General features: G+C 36.0%; 1 protein-coding gene across 1 annotated transcript in view; it reads left to right on the plus strand.

The window, feature by feature from the left end:
• Positions 1-15,720, plus strand: part of LOC106936226 (contactin-associated protein-like 4) — a gene marked incomplete at its 5' end in the record, with an annotated part of 74,947 nt that extends 59,227 nt beyond the window's left edge. The window contains 7 exons of the mRNA XM_015017083.1: positions 3,308-3,547; positions 6,979-7,203; positions 8,228-8,361; positions 9,398-9,482; positions 12,782-12,997; positions 14,343-14,414; positions 15,232-15,720. Coding sequence (XP_014872569.1) covers positions 3,308-3,547; positions 6,979-7,203; positions 8,228-8,361; positions 9,398-9,482; positions 12,782-12,997; positions 14,343-14,414; positions 15,232-15,428 — 1,169 coding nt within the window. The remainder of the gene's footprint in view (positions 1-3,307; positions 3,548-6,978; positions 7,204-8,227; positions 8,362-9,397; positions 9,483-12,781; positions 12,998-14,342; positions 14,415-15,231) is intronic.
• Positions 15,721-17,068: the final 1,348 nt, after the last annotated feature.

Genomic DNA, 17,068 nt, shown 5'->3' on the forward strand with positions numbered 1-17,068 from the left:
GGTTATTTGATTGTGCTTTCTGGAAAACAATTTTTTACATTTAGGCTCCTGCAATCGTCACACTTTTTCTGTTACAAACTGACTCCGGCCCCCACCAGGGAAGGGGAAAGTTATGTGGCCCTCACAGGAAAAGGTTTGGGGACCCCTGCTTTACAAGTATGTCACAGGTTTTGTTTTGGACCTTAATTTTAATAAATGATGATGATTAATTTTCCCTTGAATCATCAACAAAGTGCTTTTAGGAAACTGACTGTTGAGGTTTTCCTCAATAATTTAACAGAAGAAAGAAATCCATCCTTGGTTTTAGGGATTTATCTCTGCAAATATTATGAACATTTACACACATGAATGTTGAATGAAATAAAAGCAACGCTGAATAATGATGAAGCTGGAAAGATGCAGAACTGACTGGCTGACGGGGTTAATCTCATAATCCTCTCACAGCAGCCATGAAGAAGAGACTCTGATCAGAATCCACTGGTCTGATCGCCGGGACGTTGATGGGACGTTTGAATGGAAGTGGGAATGTGGGGATTATGAGATCCACAGCTTTCTGAGCCATCAGTTGTGCTGTCGACAAAGATCTTATTCAAGGTGGATTTGAGGATTCCCAGTTCTATTCCTGTAGAATTGTTGTTTTATCCGTGTGTGAAAAGAAAACTCACAAAACAGCAAAAGTGTTCATACTCCGATAAATGGCTTACTGCACTGGTGTAAAGATTACAGTGGGTGCTTGTTGGGTAAGCTGCACTGTCCCTTTGAGTAAAATGGTGACACTTACACTTAACCAAGCTTCTTTCTATAATTTTTTTTTCACTAGATAGCATCATGTTTATTTTCCTTTAAATTGTGTCCCAGTTGAAAAGAAAACACATTTTTGAGTTTAGCAGTATAGTTGAGTGGAAAACCCAAAAATCGTCTGTCCTAAAACAGCTTTTGGAGGAAGCAACGCAGCGATGGCGGGTGGAATCTCACTAAAGCAGAGAAACACTGAGATGAGAAATTACACAACCCTAAGAGACCAAACGGTTTCCTTCAAGGCGTGAACGTTCGACCGCAAACAGCAGGATTTATACGGGAGAGGATTGGGGACACCAACAAAAAAGAATTTGGAATTTAATCTCAGAATTCTGGCTTTAATCTTCGGGGATCAAATTCTGATCTGAATTCTGAGAGAATTTTGAATTCTGAGAAAAAAATCAAAATTTTGATAAGCCAGAATTCTGATATCAAAATTATGAGTAAAATGTCACAATTCTCAGAAAAAGAGAGAAAATAAGAAATTTTTCAATTATTTTCAGAAATTTTGGGGAAAAAAACATTGAAATTTCTGAGTTTCAAAGTCAAATATTTTCCAGGTAAACAGGAGAAAGCTCAAACTTTAAGTGAAGTATGAAATGACTGCCAGCCTGGTTTGGCAGCGTTGTGTTTTTCTTCTTAATTTCCAGCTATTTTGCTTGAAAAGTTGTTTTTGTCTGAAGTTTAGTGCCCATATGCTTGTCGATGGTAAATTGTCCCCCTGCTTCTCTATCTGTTGAAGTGAGAACAGGCCCTTCAACAGGTTTATGCTCTAACAAAGTGTGGTAGGAAAGTAAAACAGCTTAAATGGCTGAAATTGTTGCTGTCATGCAGGATTTTGGGTCTGACTCACAGGATTTCTGTCTTGCAGGCAGCTCCAGTCCTTTTCCCTCATTTAGTCGTCATTTATTTGCATCCCTTAGGAAACGACTTTTCTCCAGTGCACACTGTTATTTCTTCCTAATCTTTACAGCAAAACCTGAAGTAGGTGGACTAGATTTAGATCTGCCAAAATTTATTTTTTAAAGTAATGGTGCCGGAAAGTTTGAACTGAGCATATCGAGGTTTTTCAAATTCAAACCGGAAGACGACTCCAGTCTGTGATGCACAGATTAGGGTGGGCAGGTTGGACCTGGAGGAAAAATGTTGTTTTGCCAAGTCTCTGCATTTGGTTGATTCGTTGAATGTTAATTATCATGTGGAAGGAGAGTCAGGTTTCCTTTCGCTTGTCAGAGTATAGACTTATTATCACACAGCAAATGGCCCATCAGCCAAAAGCCAAAAAATAATGCTACTCAGCATATGTTGTTGCTTTACTACTGTGTGACATATCGTACCACAGAAAAAGGCAGTGATTTGTAAACATATTGGCATGAAAGGAGGAGAACTAAGGGGGCTTATTATACAAAAATTCCCATTTTGTAGATTTCTGTACTTTTATTTGGGTCTTAACTGTTTCTAAAAACAAACCCAACTGGTTAATGATTTTTGGTGTCTGGAAAAGTAGCTGTTTTAAAAACCTCCATAATGTAACACCCTGTGAAGCCCAGCCCGTTACCTAGCAACCCCTGATATTCCACCCGTTACCTAGCAACCCAAACTCAGTTCCAGCACGTTTGGTCAGCTGGTTTTATCACCGCATTCACTGTACAATGGCTGCTGGAAAAGACAAGTGATTTGTCATACTTACCACACAGGAACAACTTTCTGCCTTATAATTTATATTTATTTCACAGAAACAATGAAACAATGTACATTTACTTTTAACCAAGAGGTGCATGGCACCAGGTTATACAAAAGAAAAGAGCTAATTTTCACCTGCAGGTTCAGGTGATGAAGTATGATTTAACAAATTATGACTTGGTGAAAATCCAGTTCAGTAATTTATTACATAAATAAAGTGTCACTACATCTTTGTGACACTTAAGAAAACCAATCAAACGACAAACTAACTGGCAATTAATAAAGAAAGAAGAATTAGAAGAGTACAACTCTACTAATTAGAATAACATTTTATAACTATAATCTCATTTGGCAAACTATTTCATTGTGGCGGTTTTATCAAAGGCAGTTTTAGCCTTTATTGCTTCAGTCATGTTATCTGATCTCAAAGAGAAACATTTTCTTAGACGTGGAACAGCAATGTCATGAAGAATTTCACAAACTAAGCAAATATTTGCATAAAATGTAAGATTTTCAAAGTTTAAAAAAATTACAATCATTTTTTGTGCAGAAGGTTCTACTTCTGCTTTTCAAAGATCTATGTGTATAATATTGCGCCGTTTGCAAACATGCACACTAAAATCTGCATTTTTTTTGTGTGTGCCAAAAGTGTAATCACCATGTTTTGTAGCTCATTGACCTACAATAACCTATTCAAGGAAGCAAGTTTACAGTAGACTGAGTGAGAGTACAAACCAGGTTTTTGCTTCCTTCATTCAAATTTAACAAGGAATGAGAAAAAAAGAGCTGGTGTAGCTATAGTGGTGCTCTTGGTTTTTCTTTGCAGGAGGCACCGCGTCACGGCAGAAAGGCTTTCTGGGCTGCATCCGCTCTCTGCAGCTGAACGGCGTCACACTGGACCTGGAGGAGAGGGCAAGCATCACACCTGGCGTCCGACCCGGCTGCCCCGGGCACTGCAGCAGCTACGCAGCGCTCTGCCAGAACCAGGGTCGCTGTGTGGAAAGGGCCAGCGGGTTCTCCTGTGACTGCAGCCGCTCTGCCTACACCGGAGTCTTCTGTCACGAAGGTGCAGACACACTGACAACTCTACCAGGAAATTCATAAGAAAAAACCCTGAAGGTTTTAAAAACTTTCTACAGTGAGAATTGGGTTTTTCACACTTTTGTAGATTTATATCCACTAGATATTCCTACATGAAGATTGGCAGGATATTAATTGACAGATCACAAACTGCAGCAAAAGAAAAAAAGCCTGGGGGAAACATGGTCTAATATTGTCAAGAAATTAAAAGAAAATCTCCACTGAGAGTTCAAATTGGGTTGTTGAAGTTTCTAATCCCTACAGCTGCTTTGACAATTTAATTCTCTTGGATATATGAGATCATTTATAATTTCAGCATGTAGTTCAATATAGGTTTGTAAGATTTAAAGTAGGGCAGCACATTTCCTGCTGGCACAAATTATCACAAGGGGGAAGAAAAACTGATTATGCAGATTGGGAACCTTTGATTGTCTCAGAGTTACAGTAGAAACTTCAATAAAACGCAGTTATTAAGATTCCTATGAAAATAACACTCCAAAAAGATTCATATTTAACTTTTTTTTCTACTTCCATTTGCATCTCAACTGCTTCTAAAAACAGCTGAAGTACTTAAAAAAAAACTCAAGCCATTTTTTTAGCAATGAATTTGTTTTTTGGTGTCTGAAAAACAAGTCGCTTCAAAACCCTCCCAATTGTTGAGTCATACTGCACTGTTACCGAGCAACCCCGTTACCGAGCAACCCCGTTACCGAGCAACCCCGGCAGAGTTCCGCCCGTTACCAAGCAACCAAAGCTGTGCTCCAGAATGTTAGGTCAGCTGGTTTTACCGCTGCATGCGCTCTACAATGGCTGCTGGAAAAGACAAGTGTTTTCTTGTTGAATTACCATCCAGAAACAACTTGCTGCATTCTTGTTGGTTGTGCAGGAGGCTCCATTTCTGCTTTTCAAAGTTGTATGGATGTACCATTCTACATCCATTTTCACTTGCGAGTGTAAATGTTGAGTTGGGGCCGTGGCCAACAGCAGCAGCTTATTTCTCATTCTGAAAGAAGCTCAAACAAACTAAGAATCTCATTATCTAAGGATGATTTTGCACAAACATGTTTTGTATAAAACTCAAGAAGATTCCCTGCGTGTTTTTCTTTACTTTGTCACCTTCCATAAGATAAACTTCACACCTGAGAAGTTTCCTCCTCCTGTTGTCTTCATCTTTTGTTATTACGCCGGCTTGTTTTGATTTTCAGAAGCCACTCCGCTCCTCTCATATAGCCGGATATGAGTCTGTGTTTGAACAGCAGCCTATGTTACTGCATTTTATTGCATTTTATCTTGACAGCTCAGTCCGCACATGTTATCCAGAGGCCCTCCAAAATAATATTTGTTGTTTGCCGGTTCATATAGTGGTGACAGGCAGCGACATAAGCCAGCTTCTCAGAGGAATTTGACAGCCACTTTATTCCACTGGAAAGTGACGTCTGGCACACACAGCATTCAGCTGGGTTTTGTTTTACTTCTTTCAAAGTTTTTATACATCAGATGATGAGCTCAGGTACTTCACATGTTTCTATTAACGCATTAACTAATTTTATTAATGATAACTTTATTTTTAATCTTAAAATGTAGTACAGAGAGCGAGAAATATTGTTGCTGCAAGATTTAATCTAAACATGCTGTTACAATTGCAACAGAAACCACAGACAGCTGGTGTTTATTGACTGTATTTCTTATTGGTGTATGACCTTTAAAGGATTTCTACGTCCCATAAATTCAGTAGCATGCCTGCTGTGTGGTTAAAGTAGCATGGGACATTAACATTATGAGTTTACTGTATTATGTTTGGAAATGTTACATTCCCAATAATTCAGTTCATGTTTTTCTGAAGTTCCAGTTCAAATCAATGGCATCTCCAGGCTCCCGTTCCAGTTGCTATAGCTGTCCAAGTCAGAAATTACTCAATAATAGGAATGTTTTTGAAAAGCTTATTTATTACATTAGCTCAATGTAATTAGTGTATCATACAGATCAGAGGAGACCAAACCTTTTCCAGCAGAGGCCACAACTGTTGAGCTAAAATAAGTTGTGGGTCACCAAATATCTATTTTGCTATGGAAAAAAAATTCTATTGTAAAAACAAACTAAATTCACTATGTTTTAATAATTTCTACTAACCTGATGGAAAGAGTCTGAAATTTGTGTTTCTGCTGCTACATTCTGTTAAATGAAAATGAGAGCAAAAAATGTGGTTAATAAAACTTGAATGTTTTGTTCCTAAAGTTTTCTATTTGAACACTATTTTAATTTGTCCACATTATTCTTTTTCCCTTAATTTGCTTTAAATGTATCACCATGAAGAGTCTGGTGAAATATGTCTGTGCTTTTCTTAAACTGTGGACAAGGGCCGGACAGAACCACTCGAACGGCTGTAAATGGCCCCCAGGCTACACTTTGGACATCCCTACCATAGATTAATTACACAAAGATGGTTTCCAAGCCTTTATTTCTGCTAATAATGATTTTTTTTCCTCACAGCTAATAAAAACACAACATTTAAGATTGAAATATTACGACTAATAAAAATAATTCATAAATCTTGATATAATGAATATAATTATAAGATACTTTTAATTTGACAAGCGGGTCTTAACAGAACATGTTATTTGTGCAATTCTAGCTGGTTAAAAGTTGATTAAGCCCAGAATGTTACATAAAGCTGTTGACTTTGAAGCAAATGTCTTTCCTAGCAGCCATTTTACAGCAATAAAACCAGCTGACTAACCGTGCTGGCACTGGTTGCTAGGTAACGGGCGGAACTCCACTGGGGTTGCTAGGTAACAGGCTGGGCTTTGCTGGGGTCATAGGTGAATGTTTGTAACTGGCAGATTGTTTCATGGGAAACATGGGAAACATTTTAAGAGTGAAATAATTTGCCAGTGTAACTAGAACTTTCAATATTAAAGGATCTTTGACCTAAAATAAGCTCCTATTTCTTGGTTATTACTTGTAAGTTAGTTTTGCCTTATCTCAAGTGTACTAAGATATTTGCACTAGAAATTAGACCAGAATTACTTGGTAAGACTTTGTGTTTTTGCAGTGTACTTCTTAAAATTAAACATCTTTTCACGTTGATTGTTTTTGTGATTTTTTGGTGTTAATTTAGAAATATTTGTAAGAAGTCTATAGCTCTACATGTAATCCTAGCAAAAATATATATTAAATTAACATGTTGGTGCAATTAAACCATTTACTTTCAGAAGGAAAAACCCATCAGAATTCAGGAGTTGAAATGTTTCATGTCAACACTACATTTCATATGCATGCCGTGTGTCGATGCTGTGATGAAAAAAATGCTAATGCTAACCTGGTTGAAACTCCATCACTGGAGTTTGTGGCCACATTTTAGCAGGATTCCCGTCAGCTTGCCCACGGATAACTGACTCCGACTTTTTTATCTTCCAGAAGTTTCAGGCAGCTTTGAGCCGACAACATCCATCACATATATCGTAAAGGAGCCATATGAGGAGAGCAAGAACAGCAGCTCTCTGCACTCATCCATCTACTCCGATATCACACTGAGAGGAGACGACGTCTCCCTGAGCTTCAGGACCAGTCAAAGCCCCGCGCCGCTGCTCTATGTCAGCTCTTTTTACAGGCAATACTTGATCCTGCTCATCAATAAACATGGTGAGGACTTTTGTCAGACAAAGATTTTCTGATCTTATAACCTATGGCCCTTTTGTTTATTCAGCTACTTTTCTCTGTTTTATGGATTTGCTCTGTCACACGTTGTTAGCTTGTCTAAAGCCATTTCAACACGCGCACATCAGTTCAGGAAGGTTCAAGAAATGTTTGGAGGAATATCCAAACATCAGCAGCAATCACTCAAACTTTCCTTTGGTTTATTCTTCTCACGCAGCTCCTGTCTTTTCTGGAGAACAGCAGTTGTTACAATCTGGAAGCGCAGCAGCTTCTCTAACTGATGTAAAGGGTGGTGGGCTTTTTACAGAAGATTAGGGCCAGTAAAAAAATGAATCTGTTTTTTTTTTCCTCACAATTTTGACTTTTGTCTGAGAAGACTAAAGTCTGAATTTTTAGGTAAAAAACAATCTAAAGTATCTGAAAAAGGTCAGTATTCTTATATTAAAGTCTGAATTATGACATTCACTTTATAAATTTGAGGAACAAAATCTGAATTTTGAGGAAAAACCTCAGAATTCTGATATTAAAGTCAGAATTTTGAGATTCAGTTAAAGAATTCTGAGAAAAAAACTTAATTCTGAGGAACAAAATGTCCAAATTTTGAGAAAAAATTCAAAATTTTGACATCAAAGGTGAGCTCATTAATCTTTTCAGGTGTTTTGTGTTCATTAACTTCATTGGTGACACTGTGAGTTTCCATATTTAATTTTTTCTCAGATTTCAAATTTTCCAAGACTCTTAATCTCCACGCCATAATCTTCACAATTACAGCAAACATAGACTTTAAATCTTTCACTCTGTGTTTAATGAAACTGAGTTTCACATTTTGACCAAAATATTGAACTTTTTCCAAAATATTAAACTTATTTTAGATGTGCCTGTGCAGTTAGAGTTCCTTTTTCAGGATAGAAAATGTACATTTAATACACTTTTGTCTGTTGTAATTTTTATTTTGTGTGTTTACCTTTAAGTCTCCATCGATTTATTTGTTTTGTTTCTTTTTTTGTAGATGAGTTAGAAGTGAGGTACAAGTTGCACAGCAACAGAGACGAGGAAGTGTTGAGCAGCCGAGTCATGAACTTAGCTGACGGCCGTCTGCACAGTGTGACCGTCAGGCGACAGGCGGACACTGTGGCAGTGCAGGTACACACACACACACACACACACGCACACACACACGCACGCACGCACGCACGCACACACCTCCCCATCTACCTGACAGGTCAGAGCTGTTTTTAGATTCGTTGACAAGCTGAGCTGTTGCCGGTAGCAACAGGCATGACAAAGATTTCCTTTAATATTTCAAAATGTTTTTATATTAATATCCAATTTCAAACTAATCAATGTTACAGGTTGACTTCATGCGTAAGAAGTGTTGTGTTTAAGTCATTTTATTTGATGAGTGTGTGTTTACGTCATGTCCTAATTTAATGCAAACAGAAAATTAGAGGTACAAAATAATATAAAGATGTTAATAATTAATTATTTTAACTATTTCTTTGATTGATTGCAGAATGTACTAGAGCTGCACCGGTCCAATATTAATATCTGTATTGGCTCCCATATTATAATTCTAGATTGGGTATCAGTGGCAATGTGGGGCAATTAATCAGTTAATCAATTAATCACATGATAAATTAAAATGAGCTCAATGATTTGCATTCTAATGATCTGATATTTTTTGAAGTGCAGTTTTGTTTACAAAGACATCAGAATCCGTTTTATTTATGGTTTCGATTGTTTTTACTTCAGTTTTATTTATTGTTTTTGTTTATAATTAAAATATCTTCCAGTGTTTTGAGTTCTGTACAAAATTAAAGTTTGTCTTTGAAACCTGCGTTATTATGCCATTATCAATATGTTGCATGAAAATGGTCTCAAAACAACATTATCATTTATCACAATAATTACAGGAACAATTTATAGTGAAATTTATCGTGATGGGCCTATTTGCACTGAATTGTGTTTGGAAATATTAAAATCTTAATTAAATACATTAAAGTGTCTTGTTGCACCGTGACAAACTAAAAAGACAAAAAAAAGAGAAACTCATATGAAAAATTTTGCAACTTGCTTTAATTTCTTTCCTCATTTAATCCTTCTTAATGCACAGTAAATGATCTTTACTGAACAGAATGTTATTGCTTTTAGATTTTGTTTCTAATCAATAATCTTTCAGATTGACCAGAATAACAGAGAGGAATTCAACGTGACGTCTGACGTGGAGTTTAACGTTAAATCCATCATTCTGGGGAGAGTTCCAGGTAAATAAAGTTCTTTTTATCCAATTCAGTACCAAGCAGTAAAACATTATCAGTCATTTTCTGTTTGTGACCAAGGCGGCCGAAACACCATAAATCTGCTCAGAGATTTACTGATCTCTTTGAGCACAGATCAGTAAATCTCTGCTCAAAGTGAACTGTTCAGTTTCACTTTCAGCTTCATTTCTGCCACAGTGACTCACCTGATTGGTCCCCATTCACAGTGACTGATCGATAAACAGGATCATCTGAAACTGTCCAAAAAACTAACCTGAAGGCCAACGGGGAAACGGTACCGCTCAGAACTCTGACTTCACTCTTCTAAGACCAAAAGTCAGGATTCACAGAAAAAAAGTCAAAATTCTGATTAAAAAAAATCAGAATTTTGAGATTAAATTCAGAATTCTGAGAAAAATATCACAATTTTGAGAAAAAAGTCTGATGTCAAAGAAAAAAAGTGAAATTCCTAAGAGAAAAAAAATCTGAATTTTGAGATTAAATTCAGAATTTTGAGAAAAATATCAGAATTTTGAGAAAAAGATAGAACTTTGAGGAAAAACGGCAGATTCTTGACATAAAAATTATAATCCTGGAAATTGTCCTGGAGATTTTCTAATTCTCGGTCTCAAGTCTGAGGGAAACAAATCAGAAATGTGAGATGAAACTCAGAATCCTGAGGAAAATGCCAGAAGGGAAAAAAAAGTATGAATTCTGAAGAAAAGTTAGAATTTGAAGATTAAATTTGAATTCTTTTTTTTTTTCAGTAATCTTAATCGTCGCTGTATTTACGTGATTGTTTTCCATATTTCTGTTATCATGCAGCAGATAACATAATATTTTACTAGATTCTTTCAAATGAAGATACAAGCACCAAATTTGGCTCAGATGGTCCTTATGTTCTTCTTTTGAAAAACCACTTAAAATTCAACATGGCTGCCCATTTTCAAGATGGCCGCCACATCAGGGATATAATTATTACATCTTGCTATAAATGCAGACTTCCACAGCATCGTTGATTCTGGCATCAAACTGTGCATTTTTGACCATGTAGAAATCAAATCTGTGACTCTAAACTCTCTTAATTTTACCTTATTTTGATTTATTTCTGCTTTCTGCTCCACTATAGGACTAAAGAATATATCCACCATTTATTATAGAGCAAATTGGAGCAACAACTAAACAAGAAATATTGAAAGCAAACCAGAAATAAATATGATTTTATAACATAAAACCTGATGAATCGTCTCTGCAGGAGCTGCTAAAAGCAATAAAACCTACAGATTGGATGTGGGGGATTACTTCCTGTCACTCATCTGCAATTTAAAACCCTGAACCTGATTAAGCATGCAGCTGATAAAATGCTCGCTCCAGCCAGGTTATGCTGCCGTGTCATATTTATGTATGGAATATTTTTCCCCCTCTGGTTACAAGTTAACTTCCTGGCAGCGATGTGCTGCGTAATCAGGTTCCTCAGCAGGAATAAATGTTTTATTCTGATATTTATATCAGCAGAAGCTGCTGGAGTCGATGTTCAGTAGCTGTTAGTCAGATTTTCTAATTCAAAATTTAACATTCTGTCACCAGATACATAATATTTATATCCTTTTATCTGATTGTTTTTAACAAAATTAAACTTGGTGACATTTTTCTCTCCTGCACTAAAAGCCACAAACGTCTTTTTTCCCCTCTAGATCCACAGCAGCAGAAAAGATGAGAATATGTTTTCTTCATCTGATTAATGTGCTGAGCTTAGTTCATCGTGATTTCATTATTCCTTTTGTGTTTCCTAAAGTATTAATATTACAGATAAGACAAGCTGTCACCTTTTGGTATTTATGGCCGAGCTGCTCTGCAATAAAGCTTAACCTGGTTTCTGCTGTTTAGCCTCGTGAATAATGACTCCACCGTTTAACAATCGAAGCAGTTTCACAACTTTTGACAGGAAATCAGTCAAAAGATTAATGGATCGGCCTCCGCGACTAGATTTTACTTTTTTATTGTCTTAATATACCAGTCTACATTTTTAATTGAAAATAAGTAATTTTTCATCAGCTAATTGCTGAAATTATTAATTTCCCGCCTGACTTTGTGCATAGTTGCAGATTCTGCTAATACATAATTATTTTGTCCACAAAAAACTGATTAATAATTTGTTTTTATAGTCATTTAAGTGAAACCAGTCAGTTTAAAATGTTCTTACACTGCAAAAACACAAAATCTTAACAATTTTGGTATCATTTCTAGTGCAGATATGTTAGAACATTTGAAATGAGACAAAACTAACTGAACAGTAACTTTTTACCAAGATGAAGGAGCTTGTTTTAAATGAATAATTTAATTAATATTAATTTAACTAAAGTTCTAGTTCCACTAAAATGTAGATAGATAGATAGATAGATAGATAGATAGATTAAAATAAGAATAAATTTCCACCAACAATCAGACATTTTTTAGAAAAAAACATGGACATTTCTGAGCTCGAAAAGTCAAAATTCTGAAGTTGTCAGATTATTTTCAGAAACTTGAGGGGAAAAAACATGGAAATTTAGAGTTTGGGATGCTGTGGTGGCGCAGAGGCAAAGGGCACAGCCCATGTGTTGAGGCCTTGGTCCTCATGCCGGTGGTCGCAGGTTCAATTCCCGGCCTGGTGGCATTTGCCATGTGTCTTTCCTGTCAAACTGCTTTCAAATGGAGGCCAATAGAGCCAACAAAACCTTAAAAAAAGAAATTTAGAGGTTGAAAATTTGCCAGAAAAAAATCTAGAATTTTTGAGATTATTTTTACAAATTTTCTAGAAAAAACTTGGGAATTTTTGAGATTGAAAAGTTTAAAATTTTCTAGAAAAATCTGAAATTTCAGAATTTTTCCTAGAAAATTTCTGAGCTTTATTTCAAAGTTTCTGTTTTTTTTTTCTAGCAATGTTTTTGACCTTTTAAACTCGGACATCTTGTTTTTCCTGGTGATTTTTTGGTGGAAATTTACTGCAGTGCCCATAAACCAGTTTTAAACTAACAAAGTCTAAGAATCTAATATTTTTGTCCACATTTACTGTTAATAAATCTTGCAGTAAAAAGTTGATTTTCCCATCAATGCAGTGCTGGACTTTTTATTTTATTGTTGTATATTTTATTGTTATTTTGTTGGCAACATTTGGCACTAAAAAAAAACATTTTCTTTTTTGTTTGTTTTGTTTTATACCATCTGGTAATAAAAGCAAATTGTTGAGGCCATTTATTAGCGATTAGCTCATGAGAACAAACTGATGTTTCTGTATTTTAACGCTGTAATTTGTTTTTGTTCAGAGTCTGAAGGCCTGAGCGCGGATCTCGCCGGCTTGGCGTCCGCCGGCTTCTCCGGTTGTCTGTCAGCCGTTCGCTTCGGCGCCATCTGTCCTCTGAAAGCTGCTCTGCTGCGACCCGATGGCCGCGTTTCTGTCGCCGGCGCCGTCGTGGCGTCGAGCTGCGCCGCGCCGGCTCAGGCCGATTCCTACGCAGCAGAAACGACACATTCGCTGTCAGGTAAAATCAGAACAACCGCAGCTTTTCCTGGTCTGCTGTGATTTTAAAATGACACTTCTGCAGATCCATTAGGATTTTATTTTTTATGGCTCATTAAGCATTCATCTCAGTAAGTAGGCAGACAGTCGGCACAGCGACAGATGAGTCATCAAGCAGCTCTGGGGAAATCCCTTCAACCTTTTGGAAATACCTTTATGCAGGAACTACTTTCACTCCTTCTGTTTTAAAGCTGATTTACATCCAGGCTGATTTCACACCCACCATGATTAATCCAAATTAATCAAACTCTAGTTCATCTTTCTACAAAATTTGGTTCATTGTTGAGGTGTGAAACTGCAATTAATCCCAGAAGAGTAAATACAAATTAACACTGTCATCAGCTTAAAAAGATGCCGAAATCCAAAAAATAAACAATGTGAATGTAATTTTCAGGCTTCTTCACTGCAAAAACACCAAAACAAATTATTCTGGTCTCGTTTCCTGTGCAAATATCTTGGTACATTTGAAATAAGACAAAACAGAGCTTATTTTAACTCAGAGCTTATTTTAAATCAATAATTCCTTAATATATAATTTTTTTAAGTGTTAGTTCCACTGGCAGCTTGTTTCACTTGTTTCACATTTATCCCACTTTATAAATAATAATTTGATGGAGAATTGTGACCATTCTAGATAGAAAAGAGGTGTAAACTTCCGTCAAGAAATCTTTTTCTAGAAAAGTCAGAAATTTTGTAGAAAAAACTTGGATTTCTTTTACATTTCAAAAGAAAATTTCCAAAAGTCAAAATTTTTCACCTTTTAAAACTCAGAAAGATCCAAGTTTTTTTCTAAACAATTTCTGCAATTTAAAAACATTTTTAAATAGGAGTTTGGAGTTTTTTTATCTATAGTGGCCCTAATAATCCATCATAGAAATAATCCGCCAGTGAAACTAGAACTTTTTTTATCAATATTAAGAATTATTGAGTTAAAAAAAAAAAGCTCCTATCTCTTTTAGAAGTTATTTGGTCAGATTTTGTGTTTTTAGCAGTTTCGCTCAGTGTCTTCTTCAGTGGTTTTCATGTCATTTTCTTCAGTGGTTCTTGGTGCAGTGCCCCCACAGGCGAGGAGGTGAACAGGTTTTTATTAGTTTGGTTTTGTTTAACACTTTGCAGTGTGAAATCGAACCGCAGCAGCTGAAAATGTAACAAATGTTACAATTTTGGTCTCAAATTGAACCGAATCCACCAGACTACTAAGTGTGAAAACACACTAAATCTTTATTTCTTGGTATTTTGATCACTGATACTTCCCTTTTTTTGTTTTGTTGGTTTCTTAATACTAAATGTTTTTATTTTTTCTATAGACCAGCCTCACTCTGTGGATCCTGGCCAGCCTTTAGTCAACACCATTCGCAATGATTCAGCTCTAGTTGGAGGTAAAACCAGTCATATTTCCAATGACAACAGTTCATCCTAAATATTAGTATTTTTTTTAGCAGATATGAAACATTTTCTGATGCTCCCACCTGAAAGCTCTTTGTCATCCATGAGCTTCCCTAAAAATGTCAATTAGAAACCTGATGGTTGGTCAGAAAAGCTGAAACCTGTCAGGGGAAATCAAACTTCTCCACTGCAATTATGTCCACCATTAGTGTGATGCTGAGACATTTTCAAGATGGAGAGAGTACGGTAACCTTCAGCTTGGTGCACAAACCCAATTACTCCCACAAATCCTTCTTAATAAATTAGAATACCACCAATAATTCAATTTATTTCAGCAATTAAGTTCCAATAGTGAAACTCATGATTCATGAGATAATATGGATTACTGTTGGTCACAACTAATCAAAATTTGTGATTTAAATATTTTAAAAGACCAATTTAAAACAAGTTTTCAAGACAAAAACCTCAAGGCCGACATTAGTGGTGTCCAAATTTGTTGACCTGAAAATTTTTCTATCAAATTTTTTACTTTTCAAACCCAAAAATTTTGTTGTTGTTTTTTTAGAAAATTTCTGAGATTAACCACAAAATTTCTGAATTTTTACATCTTTTTTAAAAAAATCTAACTTACACAGTCGTAATTACAGAACTACATTTTTTTTATTCAGTATTTTTTTAATACAATATTTACATTTTCTGGCAATCAAAATTTATTTTCTCTTCTGATTTAAATATTGAAATATTTATTTTGTTTATGTATTTAGCAGGATGTTACTGTCCTCATGCCTCTGTGTGTTTTGCGGTTCTCAGGTGTGATTGCAGTGGTCATATTTATCGTGGTGTGCGCGGCGGCCATCTTGGCTCGGTTCATCTGCCTCAGGAAGGAGACGTATCGGAACCAGGAAGTGAAAGCAGCACAGCCCGGTGAAGGCCGCGCGTTCCCGTTCAGCGGCCAGCCAGACTCTCTGAGCGTTCAAAGTGAAAACCAGAAGGAGTTTTTCATTTAGCACAAAATAACCTCAAAGGACTGAGCTGGATAAATTACCAAACAGTGCTTTACCCCTTCTTCCCCTTTTGTTTTATTTATTTTTGTAAATACGGACTGGCAGAGATATTGGACTCACTTTAAAGAGTTGAATATTTGAACTTGTACAGTTCGTAGTGATTTGTGTGCTTATTTAGATCCATTTCGAAAGTTTTCTGTCCAACAGAGAATGATAAACATTGCACTGCAAAAACACAAAATCTTACCAAATATTTTTGGTCTAGTTTCTATTTCCGTCTTACACTTGAAATAAGTAACTTTGTAGAAAGATGTAGAGGCTTGTTTTAAGTAAATAATTCCTTAATATTGAAGAAAAAAGTTATAGTTTCACTGGCGGATTGTTTCACTTATTTCACAACAGACAGGCACTGTTACCTAGCAACCCCAGCCAAGTCCAGGCCGTTACCTAGCAACCCAGTTCTAGTTCCACTGGAATATTATTTCTCTTATAACATGGAAAATTTCTTTTTACAAGTGAAATAATCCACCGAAAATAATCAGTAAATAAACTACCAAAAATCACACATATATATTTTAATAATTAAGGAAAAGGAAACAAAAACATGAAATTTTGCTACTTAAAAGTTCTGATTATTTCACTTGTAACAAGATATTTTTTCTAATTTATCTGCCAATGGAACTAGTATGTTTTCATCAATATTAAGGAATTATTGACTTAAAACAAGCCTCTATATCTTCCTGAAAAGTTACTTTTACGTTTGTCTTATTTAAGATAAGATATTTTCACTAGAAACTAGACCACAATTACTTGGTAAGATTTTGTGTTTTTGCAGTGTGCAGTGAAAACTTTTGAGCTGGGGGAGATTTATAAAAAGTTTTCTCAGAAGAGTCTGGTAAATTTGAGACGCCAGAGCCAAAAAAGATGTGGAGATGAAAGAATGGATTATGCCAAGTTTACATGGAGCAACCCAGCCAAAGCACATTCTCAGAATCAAATAAAATCCATCTGTTACAGGTAAGAATTGTTCCAAAATGTGCTGTATATATGAATACCAAATTAAAGTCAGTCTAAAACTTTACCGTTGAGTTGCTTGGAAAGCTTATCTTTGCTTTTCTCTCTGCTTTGTGATGAAAAACTTGAGGAATTTCTTTTGCAGCTTTGGGTTTTAATGCGCCACCTGCAGCGATCAGCCAACATCACAACGCTTTCAGAAGCAGCTTGAAGCAGCACGGACCATAAAACATAACTCTCTTTCACCTTTTTCGCTTTGTAGACACTTCATGGTTTTTGCTGACGTCCTTATCCATCTCTGCCTAATGGAGGATTTGAGACACTCCAGTTAACTTTCAGAGTCCATATTGTGCAAAGCTCTCAATTGAAGTAAGGGATTTTCATGACATGAGCTTATAAAGCACTTTTATTTTTATCCTCCGTGCTCTTTTAAAAGAAATGACCTACCATTTCAACTCTAAAAATCTGATGTCTTGTTTTGCAGTTTTTCTTCTATTAGAAAAACATAAAAGAAAAGAAAAAGGCTTCTGTCTCTGAAGACACCTGGAAAAAATTCTTCTTTCCTTTCAGCAGCAACACAAATGTGAGGTTAATTCAAGATTATTCTGCAAGTGATCAACTTTTGGGTT

Source organism: Poecilia latipinna, unplaced genomic scaffold (assembly GCF_001443285.1).
Source record: "Poecilia latipinna isolate Pla-1442-1.1 unplaced genomic scaffold, P_latipinna-1.0 Scaffold2101, whole genome shotgun sequence".
Lineage (NCBI taxonomy): Eukaryota > Metazoa > Chordata > Actinopteri > Cyprinodontiformes > Poeciliidae > Poecilia > Poecilia latipinna.